Here is a 22260-nt window from a genome sequence, read left to right as displayed (position 1 = left end):
TAGTTTTACATCTCTGTATTTGTAAATATTCTAATAGATGTATATGAATTATTTTTCTAATTAAAATATATTTTCACATTTCAGATTTAAAGTTAAGATGTTTTGGAGGGTCTCCCCGGTGGCGCAGCGGTTGAGCGCTGGGTTGAGAAGCTGCCCGCAGCCTCTGCAGCGCTGGTTCGATCCCAGGCTGCTCCCTGGCCACTGGAGGAGGGTCCCGCCTGGCGCGCAGACCTCTCCTGCCGCCCGCTGCTCCCCTCAGTAGTGTACTTTGGTCTTTCTGCCTGCTCTGCTCCCTGCTCTGGCTCTGGTGAATTCTCTCACCCTCCCGCGCTTCTGACTATACCCGGTGCTTGTATAAATAAATAAATAAATCTTTTTTTTTTTTTTTAAAGATGTTTTGGAAAAAATTGCACATTTTCTGTCCAGTTTTTTGGTCTATCACTTTGTAATAGTAAAAGACTGAATAACTCACTGGAAATAAGAAATTTAAAGGAATTTTAGCAATTGTTCACTATGTGCTATTATCCTTGCAAAATTATTTTAAGCTCTGTTGTCACACACTGAAAGATGCAAGGAAACAATGTAGCTTTGGCTAGAGCTTATCATTTCTCAGAATAACTTAGTTGTGTTATCTTTATAGGTATTTTAGCCTAGTTGGCCCACTTCAAAATGTCCACCAGAGACACCACAAATTGATTTAAGTTTTTTGATGACTTGTTGCTTCTTAGTGTTTAAGACATTTAAAGTTTTGAAGTCAAAAACACCACATTTGAACTTCTAGTGTCCTACAGCAGTTCTTTATACTGAAGGGCATAGGGAATAGTTCTGGCATTTGTAATTAATGTTATTTTTATTTCTCTTATTAAAAATGACTTATCGAAATATTTGGTATCTTATTTGTACAAGCCTTACTAGAAAGAAATCTGTGAAAATAATGTGCAACCTTTTTTTGAAATATACTCTACCTGAAATACAAGGTGAAAGTCTTTAGTAGAAAAATAAGTACATATAGAAAGACCTAGGAGACATGAGAAATGCTAAAAAAAAGTAACAAAAAATGATAATTTGATTAACATGTTAATTTTAAAATACAAAAGGCAGAGCACTTGAGCAGTTAAGAACAAGGGAAGAAGATTACCCTTCTATTACATATTGCAATATGAAAAATTAATGATAATGTTATAGTAAAATCATTTTAATGCTTCCACCAAGAGAAATTATTCCTTTTCAGAGTTTTCTGGTCTCTCTCTAGCTCAATTAAATCTACATTTTTTTTAGTGAAACTATTCAATTTATTAACTAGCATTTATTTAGTAAATATATACACAATCCCAAATGCCAAGGACAGAAAAATTAGTAATCCGAAGGTGCTGGACTTAATGTTTACAGGCCCCCATAAATTACTTGTGCCTAAAGCTGGATTATAATGAATTTATACATGTGTGGTAAATTAAAGGGCATCCGTTAGATTCTTCAAAATCAAAGCCTTGAAATTTTATTGAACTTTAAAAGTTTGAAGCAGATTACTGGGGTTCCACCCCTAGAGATTTGATTCTGGATTTAGTGTTCTGCAGCCCATATATTTAATCACTTGTTCAGATTACTTATTTCACCTCCCTAATAAATGTGAAGGAAAATGCTTGAAGGAGGGATTCATTTCTTAGTCAGATGTGGTATTCCTACAATAGCCATAACAGAATTTTCAACACACAGGAGATGCTAAAATATGCATCAATGTGAGGAATTAAATCCAGGTAGCATAATAACGGTTAACTAATGAACCTGGTCTAATGTTTGGTACATGATCCATAAAGGGAAAAGTACTAACAACTAAGGTCAGCTCAGAATGAAAAGTGTTCCTATATTGTTGTGTATCAGTTGTTTTCTAAGAGGGAGTGAAGGAGTAGAAGCCTCCTTTCTTTTGATATAGGTCCATTTTTCCCCTCCTATATATGAACTTTATACTTCTTATATGTTAAATAGACAAAGATATTGATAACAAAGCTTGCTTAATTGAGGCAGATTTTTGACTCTGCCTAATGATGTTAAAACTTGCTTAATTATTGTTCTCAGTAGTTCCCCAATACTTAAGAAAAGTGTGATTCTTTAACTGAGATTACTGGTAGATATGTACTTACGTTTTCCTGAAATGGTAAAACAAACACTTGATGATGATGGATCATGAAAGTAAACTTTTTTAAAAAATCTGATGAGCTTAATCTCCTTTATAAGTCATTCCATTTAGTGACATCTGTCTCTTGACAATGTAGTATACTTTAGTATAATTTAAAAATATCCATAAGTTATGAGATTGAGTGACTCAGAGATTTGTTTAAAGAAATGTGGGCAACATTCTTGTGGTTGGAAAATATGGAGAAAAGGAAACCATTGTTTTTCCAGAGGTTTTTAAAACTTGTATTATGAAATGGATTATATCTATGAGTTTGACTCTGTTTTTAAAATAAAAATGAGAACAGACTAAATTATAATTCCATAAATGTTGTCTAAATAGGAGTTCCTTGAAGAGATTGTATTAATTTTAACTTCTAATTATATATTATGATCTTAGTAAAACATTGTTGACTAATTGAAAATAAATATAAAAATCTCATATACAGCAAAAATATGCTCTAGATTAATCCCATTTTAGATATACTTGCATAGATGAGAGTCAGAATATGAAAATTTCCGTAAGAAAAATATAAGAAAGAAGAAAATCATAGACAAGGCAAAAGATCTTTTTCCAATGTAGATTTTATTTCCTAAAATTGTGCTGTTGATTGATCAGGTTTCAAGTGGTGGCAGTAAAACACTTCAGGAAACATGAGACACATGATATGGTCTTAGAGTCTTGAAAAAAGGACAGAGCAAGACTGGGTGACTTTAGGTTGTCTTACTTGGTTAATACATCTGAAGCAGGAGTAGAATAGGTAGAAATGTACTAAAAGTATTTTTGATGTTGTTAGATACATATTTTTTGTGTTTCCTCTGTTCTCAGAAATCTAATTTTTTCTCATGTGATAGTTGAAATCTTTAACTTATAAATTCTCTGTGTATATACATTCCTAATGTTACTATAGTACTTTACTTCATATTTTGAATCACCAGTATACTTATTTATTTATTTTAAGATTTATTTTATTTATATAAGAACCAGGGTACAGGCCAGATGGAGGGTGAGAGCATTCACCAGAGACAGAATGGGGAGCAGAACAGGCAGACACACTGAAAATTTATGTAAATAGTATAAGAAGGAAAAGGCATAAGAATTAAAAGGCTCAAACAGTTCCTTTTTTATTCCTCTACTTACCTGTTCTCTTTCAGCAGAAGCACCTAATTTTTTTTCTCTGATGTGTGCCTTTGTATTTCTAAATAATAGTTCGCTGACTTTCTGTTTTCCCAGGTCAGAATTTTATGTTAAGTACAGCTCTCTACTTCTTTTGATAACATGTAACACTAGTATTGTTATCCTTTAACAGTAAAATTTTAAAATCCTATTCAGTCTTTTATTCTTAAGGGAATATAAATGTTCAATGCTGAGCCAAAGTTTAGGGAAATTCGTTGCTCAGAATTTTGTAGGAGAGTCCACAGTGTCTCCCAGAGAGTTCTTCTGGGAACTGTGGACCCTGAAGGAGTGTGTGAGCCAGCACATCCCAGATACAGGGATTCACTCAGTGTGCATGCCATTGAATCTAAGTCTCTTCTCATTAGATTCCAGAACTCTACATGTGTTGTGTTTAGTATTTGCATGCTTAATATTCAGCCCGTGTGATCAATAGTCCACAGAGAATATATTCAGACATTGCAATAGAGGGTGAATAGATTATTAAGATTATTAAGTGAATAGATTATTATTAAGAATATATCCATACATTGCAATAGAGGGTGAATAGATTATTAATCTATTATTAATAGATTAATAGAGGGTGAATAAATTATTAATAGATTATGAAGGGAAATGTGAAAATATTTTCTGAAAATAAGTTTTATTAATCTTTATTCATATATTTATATTCCTTTGGTTATCGATACAGATAATATGTCTTTTCAATTGCTTTGTCATCAAAGTCCTTGCTGGGAAAGAGACATTCGTCTTCCCTTTTGTCACTAGACTTTTCGTCTTTCTGCTGTCTTTATATACTTTTTGTGTTATTTTTAAATATTAGTTAATTGCTCTTCTTTGTGTGTCTTCTCCTGAGTGCATCCATATTCCCTTTTAGAGATTATCTTTCATCAAGAGATTATAAAATCATTTGAGTTTAAGTGATTTTCTAATTAATGCTGTTTTCTATGTTATTCTGCTTTTCAAGCATTGTTTTCCTTTAAGAAAATGTTTAATAATTTTGTTTGTAAAACAGTTACATGCATATTGAAGAACATTCCGAAGATACAGAAAATATGAAGCTTGTGCCATCGAAAGAAAACATACTTTGTTATATTTTCTCCTAGTCTTTTTTCCCTGTTTATATGTGTATCTAAGTATTTGTGTATGTATGCATATACACACACATCATATATTCTCTCTCTTTTTTTTAAGATTTATTTATTTATTTATATAAGCACCGGGTACAGTCAGAAGTGCGGGAGGGTGAGAGAATTCACCAGAGCCAGAGCGGGGAGCAGAGCAGGCAGAAGGAACAAAGTACACTGCTGAGGGGAGCAGCGGGCTGCAGGAGAGGTCTGCGCGCCATGTGGGACCTTCCTCCGGTGGCCGGGGAGCAGCCTGGGATCGAACTGGCGCTGCAGAGACTGCGGGCAGCTTCGCAACCCAGCGCTCAACTGCTGCGCCACCGGGGAGGCCCCATCATTTATTCTCTTTTTTAAAATTTATTTTATTTGTTTATGCATAAAAGAGCTGGGGTGTAGGCCAGAGGTATGGGGGGGTGGTGAGAGGATTTACCAGAGACAGAGTAGGGAGCAGAACAGCCAGATCTATTGAAATACACAGCTGAGGGAAGCAGTGCACAAGACAGGAGAGGTCTGCTATGCCTTCTCAGTTAGCTCCCTGGCCTGGGATTTAAGTCATGCAGCAGTGGCTGGTGATAGATAGCTTGATAACTCTGAGACTTAATCCCAGAGCCACCGGGGAGGTCCAACACTTGTCGTATATTCTTTCTACATATACCTCAGGAATACAGAAGTGAATAAAGTGGACTTGATTTCTTCTGTCATAAAACTGGTATACTACCTAATAGGGGAGATAGTTAACATGTAATAATATAATTATTTAATTATAATTTTGACAAATGCGTATGCTAGATGAGCGCAAACTGTTAAGGAAGGAAACAGCATTATTAAATTTGTGATTAGGTTTCTGTCTTTAAAAAAAAATCATAATATAAAATGCTTCTGTAGTATGTTACATATGTGTGTAAGTTTATCAAATGTTATTTCTCCTTTGGAGAGACAGAATTTGTGGCCTTTCAGAATTATATTCTATTGTGAGGAATTGTTCTGATTTTAACTTTATCTTTAGTTTACAGACTTTTTCATTTAAGTCTTTTATTTCAACCACTACAGAAGTGTCAGAGTAGAGATACAGACTGCTTATAATGAATTTGTCCTTGAAAGCACCATATGTTGTTTATAATATTAAACATATTCATGTTACAAAACCATGGATACACTACACAAATCCTAGGTTATTTTATTTATCCACTACAAGTCACAAGTATAGTGCAAGGTAATTTCCATGTAGTGTATCATTTAATCCTCAGAATAACCTTGTGGGATAGTTGGTAACCTCTTTAATAGATAAGGAAGCTAACTCAGAGAAGTTAATTAACTTGGAGTAACTTACTGTTACAAAGGTAGCATTGAGATGTAAGTCTTGTTTAACTCCAAATAAAATTCATGCTTGTATTTTCTTGATAAATACTATCTTTGGTAAATGTGAGGCTGGTAAGTGGGAATTGTGAAACACATTTCTGAAATGAGAAGACTTAAAGCACAGAAAACACTAAGTGTGTGTAATAGAAATGCCATTGAAATATTATCAACGTGTTTTTTCTGAATGTCAGCTTTCCTGTGCTTATATAAGATTCTTCTACGTCAAACTCTGTTCTAAAGTATCCCACAGTAACGGTATCAAAAGGCCAGTGGATTACAATCTGAATTTTGTACCTGTATCTGTACTAAAACCAGAGAAACTGTGCTTTTCTTTGTTTTTTTTATATTGTACTTTGAAATAAATTTATTAATCAAGGATTATAGTAGTAACTTAGTTTGAGAAGAGAAATTTGAACTTTAGGATTTGATTTGCTGTTTTACTTTTAGGTGCAATAATAATGTAGTTCTCTTTTTTGGTAAAATGAACAATTAGTTAAAAAAATTGAAGAATTAAGTAAGAATTAATGTAAGTGTTCCTTGGTATTGATGAATGTTTCTAATAAAACCATGTGTTGAGTTCCCTCTGCAAGTAGGTATGATTTTTTTCTATGTCTGAAACTTTTCAGCTGTAGTGGTTTTGTTTGAGTCTATATATGAAGATAGTCATGTTAGGATTTTTTGTAAACTAAAGAAAATAAATTTGTATTATAGAATGAGGAATTTTGATTATTTTAGTAGGAAATTGTGATAGTTTGACATAGACCAAGTTGTCTATCAGAAGATCTGAAAAAAAATGAGAAAATACTGTATTATGATTTTAAGGTTGATAGTGGGTAATGTCAGCTTAGATTATCTGTTAAGAAATATGTGAGTCTTTTATTTCTCAGGGATTATTTGTGAGAATTATGTCAGATTTCTGAAACTGGCCTACTTTTGTTAGTATCTGATTTTATCAAAGATAAACGATTGCATATACCTAGGTTGCAATAAATATTTTTGGTGACCTTGAAATGGAAAGTTATAATTATCTGACCAGATCTTCTATCTTGTGCAATTTTTTTGTAAGACTGTCCTGCCTCTACAAATGTTCCCTCTAAATAAATTGTATAACAGTAATTATCAATATTCCAGCACACTTGTCTGTTAGTCTTTTTCTTCAGAATTCACATGAAATGCATAATTCAACAAGAATAGCAGTGAGTCATGCTACACCTTGTTTTCATAGGGACACCAAAGCATAAGCACATGCCAGTGTTTGCTTTGGGGTAAGATTTCCTAGAAAATAGGAGATCATTGAGATTGTAAGTTGCAATTTTATGTGACAGACAACTGAAAACAAGGCCATGTTTTAAAGCACCAAAAACCCTTAGATGTTGTAAAAGTCAAAATGGGAACAAAAATTATAATGAAAGTTTAATTTCCTTCAGTATGGATCCCTACATTAATTGACATATGCAGCTCACTCGTAGCCTTGGGTGTAGCTCATGACTTTCAATTCACTTCAGTGAGCATTTGTGTGACTACTGTTAACTCGCCTCATTTTTATTATTTGACAAGATTCCATATCCTTCTGATTTTGTGTTCAATCCCCAGCCAGGAAGTTAACCCACATGCCACAGCAGACCTCTCCTGTCTTGCCCACTGCTCCCGTCAGCAGTGTATTTCAGTAGATCTACCCGTTCTACTCCCTGCTCTGTCTCTACTAAATCCTCTCACCCTCCCCCCCCCCCAACTTCTGGGGTGCATACACTCTAGCTCTTGTATGCATAAATAAATAAAATAAATCTTTAAAAAAAAGAACAGCTTTGTCCCTTCCCCAGTTTTTCTGGTTTATAAAGTAGACTAGAACAGAATATATTTTATTGGACTGCACATGAAAATATGTATTTTGTGGTTTCATATTTGTATTAGGTAGGTCATGGTCCAAACTATATTCCTGACCATTGTGATAAAATGTTTAATAGCAGTGTTCTAGCTCGGTACGTACCTTGTGGTTCCTGGACACTGGGGGCAGTCTGACCTGTGTTCATGGTCAGTGACATGATACATACTCAAATTGAGAACAATTTGACATTGTCATAATTTTCAAACCTTACCAGTGGATTTGTCCCATTTCACAGGGGCATATCAGTTTGTGTGTTGTTGAACTTGCATGGTAAATCATAGATTTTGAGTTGTCTACCTTTAAGACCACCATTGAAGGCAATTTTCTATAATAATGTTTTTGATGGGAAAATTCAAATTAATTTTCTCAGGATAATAACCTTGGCTTTTTGTATAAAAGCTGTTATAGTGCTTTTCTTAGCAGATTTTCTTCCTGTAGTGACAGAGGTTTTACATGTAGACAGTATATATATAATTTTATTTTTAATGTTTTATATGGTTTCTGTTAAAAATACTCATACTGGGCCTCCTCTGGTGGTGCAGTGGTTGTGTGCTGGGCTCCGGGGCTGCCCGCAACCTCTGCAGCACCGGTTCGATCCCTAGCTGCCAGCGAGGGTCCCACATGGTGCGCAGACCTCCTGCCACGCCCGCTGGTCCCCTCAGCAGTGTACTTCGTCGGTCTGCCTGTTCTGCTCCCCGCTCTGGCTCTGGTGACTCCTCTCACCCTCCTGTGCTTCTGACTGTACCCAGTGCTTATATAAATAAATAAATAAATCTTTAAAAAAATACTCATACTTTGTTAACATTGGGAAGATTTAGAATTCTAATGTGGCTTAAATTTTACAACAAAATCTATTAAATTATCAATCAAAAATGTAAGTAATACTGTCATTTTATAAAAATAAATGTGAAATTAAAGGGTCATTTTAGAGTTACTCAAAAAGATAGCTTTGTCTATGTATGGCTAAAATAGCTATATTAGTTCATTAATTTTTAAATTCCTTGACTCTTGAGTAACTCCCTCCAGATTTTATAAAGAATATAAACCTATCCCAAATTATTTAAGTGTTGAATCAATGGAAAAAACTAAGTTGAGACTATAAAGAATGAAAAGTTTTCATTTCATGTGCTGTCCACAAGACATCTGACTGTTTCCTAATAAGGCTGTGCTAAATTCTGGAATGCTTGTCTCCTTGAATTTTATTGAAATAACTCAAAATACCCAGTTTATTAAAAAAAAAAAACTTTTCAATTTAATGTGTTTAGCCTAGACAAGAACAGAAAAAAAGAATGTATTTGGAAAAATTTAGTGGCAAGTTGTGTCTCCAGTATTAACATAGGACATAGAGAATAAAAATGTGAACCGCAGACAGCATATTACACTTTGAAAGAATGGAGAAAAAGTTAGACATTTTGCCACTTTTCTATTTTATCTTGATATATTTAAGATTTTTTGGCAAGTTATAGTCCATTTTTCTTCCCCTTCTGTTACTTAGTAAGTAGGCTTATACAGTTCAAACATCTATACAGGCTAATTTATTGCTGAAAATGTGAGTAATGTTATATTTATATATGTGTACTTGGATTTAACTTTAATTAGATTTAGAGTCTCACAAAATGAAGTACTGTGTTTAGAAATCCTTTTTTTTTTTTTAAATCTCAGCGTGAAAAACTAGATCCCCATAGTGTGCTAAAGTACCTTATCTGTTCTGGCCTTCATGATCTCTGATTCCATCTCTCACTGCTCTCCCAGCTTTTACTCCCACTTTAGACCCACTAACACAGACTTTGCTCTTGCTATATGATTCTGCCTATAATTCTCTACATTATCGGTCTGCTCAGATTTCATACTATTATAGAGGTCTGCTTGATTACTTTATATAAAATAATGTATCCCTGTCCATCTTGCTTATACACTTATTCCTATGTCACATACTTTGCTTTGTTTTCAGTTTTTCTTTCCCAAGTAGAACATAAATATCTTCAAAGTAGGGATTTTTGTCTTTTTAATTTATTACTAGTGTTCCACCTCCTACAACAGAACCTACTGTTAAGGATTCAATAAATATTCATGCAATTAACAAATCAGTGTAATAAATTAGGAAAAAGATATAGTACAGGTGTTCCCCTTGAACTTCGTGTAACATTGCGTGTAACACCAGTTAGTTAGGAATGAGAAGGTGCTTGGTTGAAATAGCTTAAGGTAATGCAAGAGACCATATAATCATAACAAATGTGGTAGTTAAACTAGATTTTGACTCTAACATAAGGGTGTGTTTGTTTACGAAAGCACAGGCTGATACAAAAAGAACACTATCAAAAGTGTATTATTCAGTAACTAGGTATTTAAATATTTTAAATATTTACATGTGTCTCTGTATATATATTCAGTGACTAGATACATATGTATGTATAAGCAAAGCCAAATTGAAAAGGAACCTTCATGTTTATTTCTGTTATCTTGCAAGCTTAATACATACCACTGTATCACAGGTGATTCATTCTGTGTATTAGTAGAATATCACTATCGATGTTGGTAATAGACCACAAAGCCAATGCCTTTATTTTTTCAGAATTGCAAGGAAGAGGAGATACAAACATGAGGTTCTTGACACATGCCTTCAAGGAGCACTTGTGTTGTGCTGTCATGGAATCAGCATGACCACTAACTTCAGAAGTTAGTTGCTATTTTGAAAGACACCCAGTTTAACACCATAGATGATACTCTTAGGTGACCTCCAGCTCCAGCTTGCGGGAAAATGAAATTATTATAAAATTCCTATTTCTCTTCGGGAAAATATTCTAGAAAAACAAGGAAGAGTGAATTATTTACTTTTCATGTTTCTAAAGCTTTCCTTGGGAAATTTTTGAAGAACTTACACACATATAGCTCAACATGATTGAGGGGCCTCCCTTGTGGTGCAGGGGTTAAGCTGTCTCTAGCCACAGCGCATTCATGAGTTTGATCACAGGTCAGGGAGCTGACCCACATGGCGCAGCAGACCTCTCCTGTCTTGCCCACTCACCCCTCAGCAGTGTATTTCAGTAGATCCTCCTGTTCTGCCCCCCACTCTGTCTCTGGTGAATCCTCTCACCACCCCTCTTCCCCTTAGCCTATACCCTAGCTCTTGTATGCATAAATAAATTTTTAAAAATCTTTAAAATAATAGATAACATGATTGAAAAAAATGTTAATAGTTTTCAATTTTTGAAACCATTTCTCTTTGGAGCTCTTTACCAAAATTACTTTTTGTGACTTTTTCTTTGTTTGCTATTCCTAGAGGGTAGAGCATCAGAGCTGTGTTTAAAACATTTGGAGCACCGGGGTTCAAATCCTGGTTCTGCCATTTTCAAATTCTATGTTCAAATTTCTTAACCTGTGCTCACTGCTGCTCTTTTTACATTAGCAACATATGGAAACAACCTACGTGTCCAGTGTCAGGTGAGTGGTTTAGAAAGTTGTAGTATGGTGGACTATGAGGCAGGACTGTGGGTGCATTACCATGACTCCACCCAACCGGGGAAATCCTGTGCTTCTAAAACACATGTAAACCATTGGCACTTCAATTTAAAAAAAAAAAAAAGAATAAAAAAAGAAGTTGTATTATATTACAGAGTGGAATACTATTGATTTCCTAATGTGATGTATGAGGTGTACATCTAAATCACATACAGTGTTGTAAACCAGTGTTAATCTCAGTACAAAATAATACAATAAAAAGAGAGAAAAGGAAGGAAAAGAATAAAACAACATAGCATAAGAGCCAGAATTTTTTGTGATTTTTTTGTCTTTGCTAGGCAACATGGATATATTAGGAAGAGGATCATGTGAACATTGATACTAAACTTTTAGTAGTCCAAGTTATTTAACATTTCTAGTCTTAATTTCTGATACATAAGCAATGTATTATATAAAAGGACTTTAATTCAATGATGAGCCCTAGTAAGGACCCCAGTAAATTCATCTATAATGCTGACTCCAGTGCTCTCATTATTTGTACAATGGGGAAATTAAGAGGATATGTTACCCTGTTAAATTTAATCTATGCTCCCTTCTCTCCTATGCTCTCTTTTTCCTCCTTGGAAATAATGTGGATCAGAGGAGCTCTGTAGAAGTAATGTCCTTCTTCCCTTCCTTCTCTCCCATTTTAGCTTGATGTAGAACTGGGTGATAATTTTTTCATTAACCCCATCAGCAACTATGACCACCTAAAAAAGATCTTTTCAACAAAAGCCCTCACCCTTACTGAGGAAAGTACCATGTGATAACTTGCTCTGAATTTACCAGAGCCATACCTGGTATAAAATCAAACCTACACAAAGAAGTTTGCAAGTACTCATGGTCTAGAGCAGTGCCCCTGTTCTGTCACTTAACTTCTTTTCCTAAGTGTCTGTCAGCTTTGGGTTATGTCTTTTTGACTGGAGGAAAAATACGCTTTATCAGTTTCTATAGTAAGAGAACATGCAAAAAGAGAAAAACTGAAATGTGTGTGTATGAACACGTGAATGTAGTGAGTATAGTCTGTAAGCTAAAAGATGTTGTAGCATGCTGATACCACTTTCATACTTTAATCTGTAAAAAATACAATCATATTTCAAAATTTTTAGGTAAAAATAAATACTGATTAGTTCCTTTCATATTCCCACACATTGAAATGTTTAAAGTTTGAATTTTTAGGAAAGCAGACTGACTGAAAAAACAAAATATAGGGAAATTGTTTAAGGATCTATGTCTGCACACTTCAGTGCTCACTCCCCCCCTCCCCCATGGAGTTGCTTTGTTATTGCAAATTGACAACTTTACAATTAAAGTGATTAATGATGTACCCTATTGTTTATGGGTCCTGAGGTCAGCAAGCCCAAAGTTGACTGTGCTGTGGGAAACTTAGATAGCGCTCATTTCACAGAAGATGAACTGAAATCTGCCTCCTTTCTGTATGATTGTTTATGAGTTAACTATGTTAGATATGGTAGGAGTCACCAAGACATAATGAGTAGTAATACAAATAAACTTTTATCAAAGTTTCTGTTGCTTAATTCCTCTTGTCATGCACTCCTGTTTCTGTTGCTTAATTCCTCTTGCTTATACATTAATTTGATCATTCTTTGGCCACTTTATAATCTTAAAAGCATGTTATTTTATAAAGTGGTATTAGAAAAATGCATTAATTTAAATATAATTTAAATATAACACTATTCATTTTTTTTTCCATAAGATCCAGTTTCACTTGATTTCTTTGAATCAAATCTTTGAAGAGAACTATTGCTTATTTCAGGCATTAATTTTCCTGTACATATTTTAACCAAGGCATTCCAACTCTAGTTTCTACTGTAACTTAGAACTCTTTTCACTGTTTAATCAAAATTCTGAAACTGGTTGTAATGTATCAGAGGTTTTGTATCCGTCAACTTTCAATATAAATTATTGTAGAGGGCCTCCCCTGGTGGTGCAGGCGGTTGAGCGTCGCACTGTGAAGCTGTCTGCAGCCTCTGCAGCACCTGTACTATCCTGGCCGGCCGGCGAGGGTCCCACATTGCGAGGCAGACTTCTCCTGTCTCGCGTCTACTGCTCCCCTCAGCAGTGTATTTCATCAGTCTGCCTGTTTTGTTCCCCTCTCTGTCTCTGGTGAATCCTCTCACCCTCCCGTGCATCTGGCCTGTACCCCGGTTCTTGTATAAAATAAATAAATCTTTAAAAAAATTAATAAATTATTGTAGCCATACTGATAACTTTTATTCTTTGATTTCCACTAGTTGAGGATAGCACTGGCCAATGCATTGGTTTCACTGTCTTGGCTCTGACTGAGTAAAGGGAGAACAGTAAGCAAAGTCTCACACCTATGGCACTAAACCATTGCCGGTGCTTCTGCTGGTATGAGAGGCCACCACACAATAGTGACTTCTGATGCTCACTATGTTGAAGGAGAGAGTGTACCATTATACATTTCTCAAATTTGAAGAGAAAAATGTAGGAGTAAGTTTTTATACTACTACCTCAGTTTAGAGACTGTTTACTTAAAAGTTCTTAAGGACTATTTACTTTTACGTATATATAGCATTTCTAAAGTGAAATAGCAGATCCCTACTATATTACTTTTCTCTTTTAAAAAGATAACTGTAAAACTTTTAATTTTGAGAAATATTTTTCAAATTGTTTTCCTTATTCATATATTAGTATTTCCTCCCCAGGGTATATTAGAACTATGTATTTCAGTTTGGCAAGTGAAGTGGGATCTTCCTCCTTAAACATTGATTAAATTAAATCATAATCTTAGGGTGTTTTAGTAAATGTAATGTTTAAGAAAGCACAAGTTCAATAAGAAATAATCTATAGCAGAAGACTTTGAGTGGTTTATAGATTTTGGTTTTCTTTCCCTTAATTTTAGCCAGGTTTTATTTATTTATTTATTTATTTATACAAGCACTGGGTACAGTCAGAAGCGAGGGAGGGTGAGAAAATTCACCAGAGACAGAGCAGAGAGCAGAGCAGAGCAGGCAGATTGACAAAGTACACTGCTGAGGGGAGCAGCCGGCAGCAGGAGAGGTCTGCGCGGCATGTGGGACCCTCGCCCGGCGGCCTGGGTCGAACCCGCAACTTTGCAGCCCAGTGCTCAACCGCTGCACCACCGGGGAGGCCCTTTAGCCAGTTTTAAGAGATGTAAGTAAACATTTCAGTCTTAATAGAGATTGTTTCCTTAAAATAGCATTTCCCAGAGGATTTTCTTTTCCCCTTCCTAACTTTAGTGTTGAGAAATGTTTTTTAAATAAATGAATATTCTAAATAACTGAGTATTCCATATTTCAAATGGGTGTGGACAATAATTCATAATTTTTTTTCTTTAGGCATTAATGGCTGTGAGAAGTCCTTTGGTTAAGATGTTTATGTAACTTTAACTTCATGTTTTCTGGGAGAGAGAGAGAGAGAGAGTGTGTGTGTGTGTGTGTGTGTGTGGTTTTCTGTGAACGAGTTAAGAAGTAGTCTCCCATATTATAAAACGTAGTAGATGTACAGTCTATAAAATATAAAAAAACACACAAGAGTAAAAACAAATATCATTCATAGAGACCCTCCACTAAAATGTTGGTGTGTTTCCATCCACTTTTTCCCATGTACTGATCATGCTATATATGCTATTTTATATCTTCCACTTTCTATAAACATTATAAAGTAAGCATGTTAGCAATCAACTCAATTATTTCTAGAAACTATTTAATCATTGCATACTGTTATTCATAATGTTACAGTTACCCACATTCTCATTGTATATTTAATCAGTTGTTTCCAAATTGTTACTATTATAAATTATAGTGTATAAAATGAATCTTTTCAAATACAGTATTTTCCATATTTCATATTATTTCCTTATGATAGTTCCCTAAATGTTGATTTTCTGGTCAAAGGGAATGAATTGTCTTCAAGATTTTTGAAAAGTAAATACCAAATAATTTTCCACAAGCACTGTACTAATATAGTCCTTCCAGGAATGTTATTAACATTAAAAAAAGAATTTACACACTTGCAAATAAATGTGATTCTTTTTATTTTGTTATTCCGTGATAACTCAATTGAGTTTTTAAATGTTAGTGTTAATTGCTATTCATTACTTTTGCAGGTTTCATTTGTCATGTACTAAATTTCCTGTACCGTTATAGTTTTAGTGTTATAAAAGTATGAAAAAATAAAAGCATGTAATTACACTTAAATACAAGATTGATGTTACATACTCATCTTTAAAATATGTTATAGATTTTTTATATATGCCATGTCAAAAATATTTTTTCAAATAATTTTATTGTAGACAGGTTAACTTACATTTACTCCAGAGAGCTAAATTTGCTTTTAATTCAATAATAATTTGCATGGCTTATATTGTGAGTTCCTCTAAATATTCAGTAAAGGTCAGATGCATACCTGATGGGCATGTGATAGAATAACCCTAGGGAACCTTCTAGGTTTTTGTGTCTGTGACTTACTTGGTAGTTTTTTAAATATTTAAATCAATAGAAGTTGTTTTTGTTGTATCTAGTGTCAACTACTTACTTTATTTGCTTTTTAATTACAGGTCAGTCTTTTTTTCCCCCAACAAAATGATGTGGGTTATTTTTTTTTTTTTTTAAGTTTAGTAGTCTCAATCCTGGGATTATGAAAGCATGTTTTGTATGCATGCCTTTGTTCATAAAATTGTATTTGTGAGATTTTTTGAGAAAGCAAGGAAGGATAAACTCAAATTTCAGATTTAAATTTTTCTGTGAATTCAAAATTTCAAATAGTATTTCTGTAGACCTTTTAATTCTTAAAGCATGATAGGACTCATTTTTATCAGTGCTTTCTCAGAAAGAGATGAGACTTAAAAATGAATGAAAAATTAGCTCTTCTAGGGCTTTTTTGTTGCTGCTAGCATTTAAATGAGAATATCTAATTAAAGCTGGGGAATGGTTGTTCACATAGACATAGATGATATAATGCATTTTATTTTTAGTTTGGAAAGCAAATCACTTAAATCAACTTAAGATTATTTTTATAAATTCTTTTATGTTGCTAGAAGAGCGCCATACACCTTTAAAAGTCCAGATGAAAAACGATACCATCCACTTTATTATGTCAAACTTTCACTGTCTTGGGTGGTTTAATAAGAGATCCTTTGTGATTATTTCTTATTGTGAAATTTTAATGAAAGAGCCCACTGGTATGTACTTGAACTTGTTTCTTTTGCTGGTAGTAATAATCCTGTAAACTAAAAGAGAAATTGTCTGAGCATTCACATGGAAAGTTACGCAACTGCACAGTATTATTCTGTATTGCATCCATTGTAGCCTCTCATTAGTTTAGCCAATTATTCAGTAGGTCCTTGCTCTAGCTAACCAAATTAGTTATTGGAAAATTCAGTTTCTGCTAAAAACATTGATCAGAGTTCATTACTAGGTTATGCTCCTAGAGACCAAATATTCTAAGCTAGTGTCTTCTCTTGGTGATCTTTCTTTATAAGTAAAATGATCTCTGGTTTTGTAATTTAAAATTGTTATCACTTATTTACCTATGTAGTTTCATTTCTTGAATTCTGCATTTGAAGTCCTGTCCTCAGGCTTGTGTACTATCAATAGTAGAGAAGTTAAACTGCTTCTACAGTTATAAAACATAATATATATGTTAGCGGTTAGCCGAATTATTGGATGCTTTCCCCTTCATTTAGTTGTTATCCTTGACTATAACCAGCCATATAGAACAAATGTTGGTTTTAGCGCCATCCTAGATAATTTTCTTACTCTGACTTTCTCATTTAAAAAGTGGGAATAATGGTAGTTGCTTCTTTGTTTATTTATCTTGATTACATGTGATAAATTGCTCCAAATCAATTATTGTTACTATTAGTTCATGCTAACCAAGGGGCAGTATTAATGCAACAAAAAAGTATACATTAAAATTAAGAAATAATTTGAATTTGAAAATAGTTTAAGTTCTGCACATTGATTTTTGTCCTCCTTTTCTTTTAAGTTTTTCTGCCCAATTCTTGACTGGATTGTTTATTTTGTTTTTGTTGAGCCATGTGAGTCTTTGTGATCAGTCCCTTATCAGTTCAATGGAGTGCAAAGATTTTTTCCCAATCAGTAGAGTGTCTCTCCTGACTGAAATTATAATTTAGTGGAAGACTATATTTATTAGTTTTAGCGTAACAGATACTCTAAATTGTATAAGCCCTTAGAAATATAAATACAAAATAAACATTCTTTTAGTGACCCAATTCAATCAGAATTTATACAGTATCTTCACAGAAACTAATACTCTATGGACATGTTCATGAATGTTAGAAAACTCAGATACTGTTGGTGATAAAGATTGTTCAAATTAGATGTTTCAGGAATCATTAAAGGTCAGAAAATCATTTTTAGTGTACTTTGCCCTTTTATGTGGGGAATAGCTTTTAATTTAAAGATAAACATAAGTTTATCTTAAAGATAAATTAAACATAAGTTTAAATCAAACATAAGTTTAATTTAAAGATAAACATAAGTTCATTTGTGAACAGGATTGATATTTATCTTTCCTCATTTGAATGTGTCCAGAACTAAGGATATCAAGTATAGATATTGGATCTTCAGATATAAGTTACAAAACCAGTAGATTGTCAATGGTAAAAATCATGAATTATAAAACTATACATTTTGATGAATTAGTATATTAAAGTATAGAGTAATAAATAGTCTTTAAATAGGATGTTTGCAAGCTTGCAAATATTCATGATTTTTCCTCCATTTTCTTTTCTTTCTCTCCAGAGCATCAGCTATAACCAAGCCAGAGCTGGTTCCTGTTCAAAAGGTATGTTTCCTATCGAGCATATTTATGGTAATCATTTATAGTCTGTTCCTGAGCTACTGTCACTTCCATTGCAGTCCCATACTTACATTGAGTTTATGTTTCAATACAGTTTTCTGCTAAATACAGAAGGATGGTAATCAATATATACAGTTACCATCTTTATACTTTTAGTAGTAAAACCCCATTTCTGAAGCCATAAATTAATCATTTCTTATATCTAAATTTCTTATTCACATATTCTGAAGAGAATAAATAAGTAGTCAAAAATTGAATATCACAATAATAGGTTCCAAATAACATATTATGCCATGTTATTATTAATAAGTTTTAGTTAGATTTTCAGAGTAATCTTTAATTAGGTAATTGGCAAGTGCACATTTTCTTTCATATAGTTCCTCAAATTGTCCCAAACTATTATTCATATACAACTGGTTTATGCTTTTGGGGGTTTTCTCCCTAATTTTACTTGTGCCATTCCATTGAAATAGTTACTTTATTGAGGTGGTGAGGTTTTAACCTATTTCTGCTCACCCCACCCCCATTCATTAGCTTTATTATTTCTATAAAGTTAATTTAGATTAAGTTTTCTTCTTAGTAATGAACATAATAGAGCCACTATTTTATGCTCTTTTAAAAATTTTTTTTTTCTTTTGGGATGGTGAGGGTAGTAGGCATTTATTCTTGAATGATAAAGAAGCCTCAATTATATTTTTTACATTAAACTTTTTTTGAAAAATGGATTTACAAACAAATTTTGCTAATTTTTTTGAGGAATAGAGTCTTCCTATTGTTATTTTTTATGACAATGAGGAAACAGCTAAGATTAATTTTTTCCTCATGCAGTTATTAAATATTCATTTTGGAAAAGGGGAGAATTTTATTTCATCTCTGAATCATATGTCAGAACATTCTAGAGTCAGCAACACATGAATTATAGTAAAAGTGTTAATTTTATTTGTTTATTTGTTTGATTCTTTGAGGTTTTTAAAAAACAATTTTTAAATTTCTTGATTCAAGGTAGTCACACATTTCTGAGTTAGATGAAATTTATCTTATTCCTTGCTTCTTGTTAATTGAAAAATTAGTAATATGCTATTACTTTTGCATGAATCAAATGATTGTACTTTAGAGAGTAATTAAATATGTTTGAAAGATGGAGTTATAATTGAGACTAGATTTTTTTAAATGAATGTTTCAGTCACAATGTTTTGTTTACTGTGGGGCATTTTAAATTTTTTCCTTTGGAATATGTCAAATTGACATTCATGACGGTCTTTAGGCTTTTTTGATAGTTTTCCTGCTCAATGTTCTAAATATTCTGAAATTTTAATATAAATTTTAATACGAATATATACGTATATGTATACTTATATATGCATCTGTGTCGTGCATGTTGGGACCACTTAGTTTGCATGTTAAACTATATCAACTCACTGTTTTTTCTTGGAAACATAAGTTTGGACTGCTAACAGGATGTTTGTCTTTTTAAAAAACAGCTGTGTACTCTTTCTGCTGACTCTATTTTGCATGCATTTGGTCTGTTTTTGTGTATGTTTATTTTTATTTTACATAGGGAGAACCTAAAGAAGTAGTTAAACCTGTGCCCATTCCATCTACTGCTGTGTCCAAAGTTACTTCCACTACCAACATGGCCTACAATAAGGCACCACGGCCCTTTGGTTCTGTGTCTTCACTAAAAGCCACATCCATCCCATCACCATCGTCTGCCTTCACCCCAGCCCATGAGATCACTTCATCACATGCTTCCCCTCCACCCGTGGCTGCTGTCACTCCTCCCCAATTCACTGCATCTGGACTGCATGCTAATACCAATCTTAGTGCTGAGCAGCATTCATCTGCACTGAGCTCTGGTAAAACTGCAGTTAATGTCCCACGGCAGCCCACAGTCACCAGCGTGTGTTCCGAGACTGCTCAGGAGGTAGCAGAGGGACAGAGAAGAGGATCCCAGGGTGACAGTAAACAGCAAAATGGGTAGGTGGACAAGGGTGCTTTCTGTGCGTATCAAAACTCTTCTTTCAGCAATTTTTAGAAAACTACATCCCACCAGAATCATCTGTTGTTTGAAGGAAAGGAGATAAAGTTTTATTTGCTTCATTAACATGTAACTTTATATTATATACCTAAAGCACTTTCTGCAAGAAAATTATAGGTTAATCAAAACCTAATTATGCATTTTGACTGGTCATGAATCATGTAACTTACTGAATTCTTTCTCCAAGTTCTAGCAAAACATTGAGCAGCTGGCACTTGTAATGCAAGGCAAGTCTTGAATCTTCCTCAAATTTTTAATCTTTTTATTGGCTACCAAAATCTGAAACAGAGTGGCTATCACAGGGAGATACAAAAGCTGTTCAGTGAAGAGTTTGTAAGAGACTTCTTTTCCCTAAAGCAGCCCTTTTTATTTTTAATTGTTTGATTGCAGCAGTCTTTGATAACTTTTATTTTAGAGCAGTTTTAGGTTAGGGAGTAGTTTTAAGACAAAATAAATTCAGTTTTGATTCATGTTTATTTCCTAGTTCATTAGCATAAATCAGAGCTAACATTCTTTCAGATACATTTAAACTGAAATTTAATCTTTAAGAACAAATCTGTAGTGACAGAACAGTAACATCAATGATATTTAAAAAACATTAGAAGCAAATTAGAGATATTTTCATTGTAAAGATTTTTCTAAAGTGGATAAATTCAAAGCGGTAGACACAAAGTATGCAGTGTTATTAGTGTTTGAGAATGTGTTCCTTACAGATTTTTCCTTTTGGGAGCTATATACTTTTTTTAAATGGTTGAATTATGTTTTCAGCAGCTTCCATTTATAGATGGTTCTTTTATTCCTTTTGGAATTCAGTACCATGCTTTAAGCCAGAGTCACTTTTGTGAAATCATTTTGATCGGATTTATTTGACAAAAATGTACTTTAAGAGGAGATGAAGAGAAATAATCTTCATGCGTGATTTTTACCAATGCCAGTTCCCAGGAAAATATAATTAAAACAATTATGTGGATGGCTACTTTTGTGAGATAATTCCTTCCGAATGTTAATTTGTGTAATGAAGGGGGGCTATGCTTTCTGTAGCACTGCTGTCATGGCAACGTTGGGCTTTGGAAAAGAAGGTGGCGGGTTTCCAGTCTGCTGCTGAGAGAAGGATCAGGAAACCTGGAACAACAGCTACTGAGCTGGACATAAATTTTGTGGTTATGGGTGGCTTTCTAATGTTTTCATGTGCATTTGAGGAAATCTTGTGTCTATCAGAGAGAGTTATTTCTTCTTTCATGTGAGGAAAAGAAATAGCATGTAGTATTGGGGTGAGTTTGGTTTTTTTTTTTTTCAGTATTTCTATTTTAATACAATAGATTTGATTTCAAAGTATTCATAGTACATGTCCTGAAAGGCAGATGTTACCTTTCAAATTCTAGCTCCACAGAATGCTAAGTTTACTTTTATTAAACTTGCTGAATTTCAGGTTCAATAGAAAAAAAAAGTCTATTGAAGGAGCTATTTAAACTAAAATCTCTTCTCCTTATTAACATTGCTTGAAATTTTATAGAAGTCTTAATGGAAAACTGGAGAAGTGAAAAGCAAATTGAGGTTATGGAAAAGCACACTGTTGAAAATATGTGAAAATACCAAGCTTGAATTTTGTGTTTTATAAGTTTGGCTTTGGCTTGTAAACTTGAAATGACTTAAAGCTTATTATTTTCAAATAAAATTCTAGGCAGTGGTGTAGTTATAGGGCCTTTATGCCTCCTTGATCGGTTGACAGTGATTTGTGAGCATGTTCCTGGAGTCCTGCACTGTGCAAGATTCAGGAGAAAAGGCATTATTACTTATTTTGTATCATTAGCAAAATGATGCTTTGCATTTGCAAACTGTGTATGTTTTAAAAATCGCTTCATTTCACAAGTTGTTGAGATGTTAGGGTGGTGATAGCTTACTGTCTTTGAAAGCAAAGTGTGTATGAATGCCTTTTTAATGTCAAGTGTCAAATTTTCTCTGAAATAAATGGCAGACTCTTTACTAATTATGTGATTATTGAGGTTCCCCATATTTTTATGTTACACAAGATCTGCAACGAAACTCTTCCGAAATGAGTTTTTCATTTTTATTAATTACTTTTTATTTTAAAAATATCCAGCAGTAATCAAAAATTTAAGAATTCAGAGGATGTAAATTTAAATATGTAAGTTTTCTTTTTTCCTCAAAACAGGACTAC

The 22260-nt window shown here is 33.6% G+C and overlaps 1 protein-coding gene across 5 annotated transcripts in view; it reads left to right on the top strand.

The window, feature by feature from the left end:
• Positions 1–22260, top strand: part of PDLIM5 (PDZ and LIM domain 5) — a gene marked incomplete at both ends in the record, with an annotated part of 228711 nt that overhangs the window by 115628 nt on the left and 90823 nt on the right. For 3 of the 5 annotated variants that reach the window (XM_084233451.1, XM_084233450.1, XM_084233452.1), the window contains 2 exons: positions 17986–18028; positions 19602–20020. In XM_084233451.1, the coding sequence (XP_084089577.1) occupies positions 17986–18028; positions 19602–20020 (462 nt within the window). The remainder of the gene's footprint in view (positions 1–17985; positions 18029–19601; positions 20021–22260) is intronic. The other 2 variants (XM_084233454.1, XM_084233453.1) reach the window with 1 other exon arrangement.

The sequence above is a fragment of the Talpa europaea genome (assembly GCF_964194135.1).
Source record: "Talpa europaea genome assembly, chromosome: 5".
Lineage (NCBI taxonomy): Eukaryota > Metazoa > Chordata > Mammalia > Eulipotyphla > Talpidae > Talpa > Talpa europaea.
The sequence above is the reverse complement of the archived record's forward strand: the minus strand, read 5'-3'. Positions and strand labels throughout refer to the sequence as shown.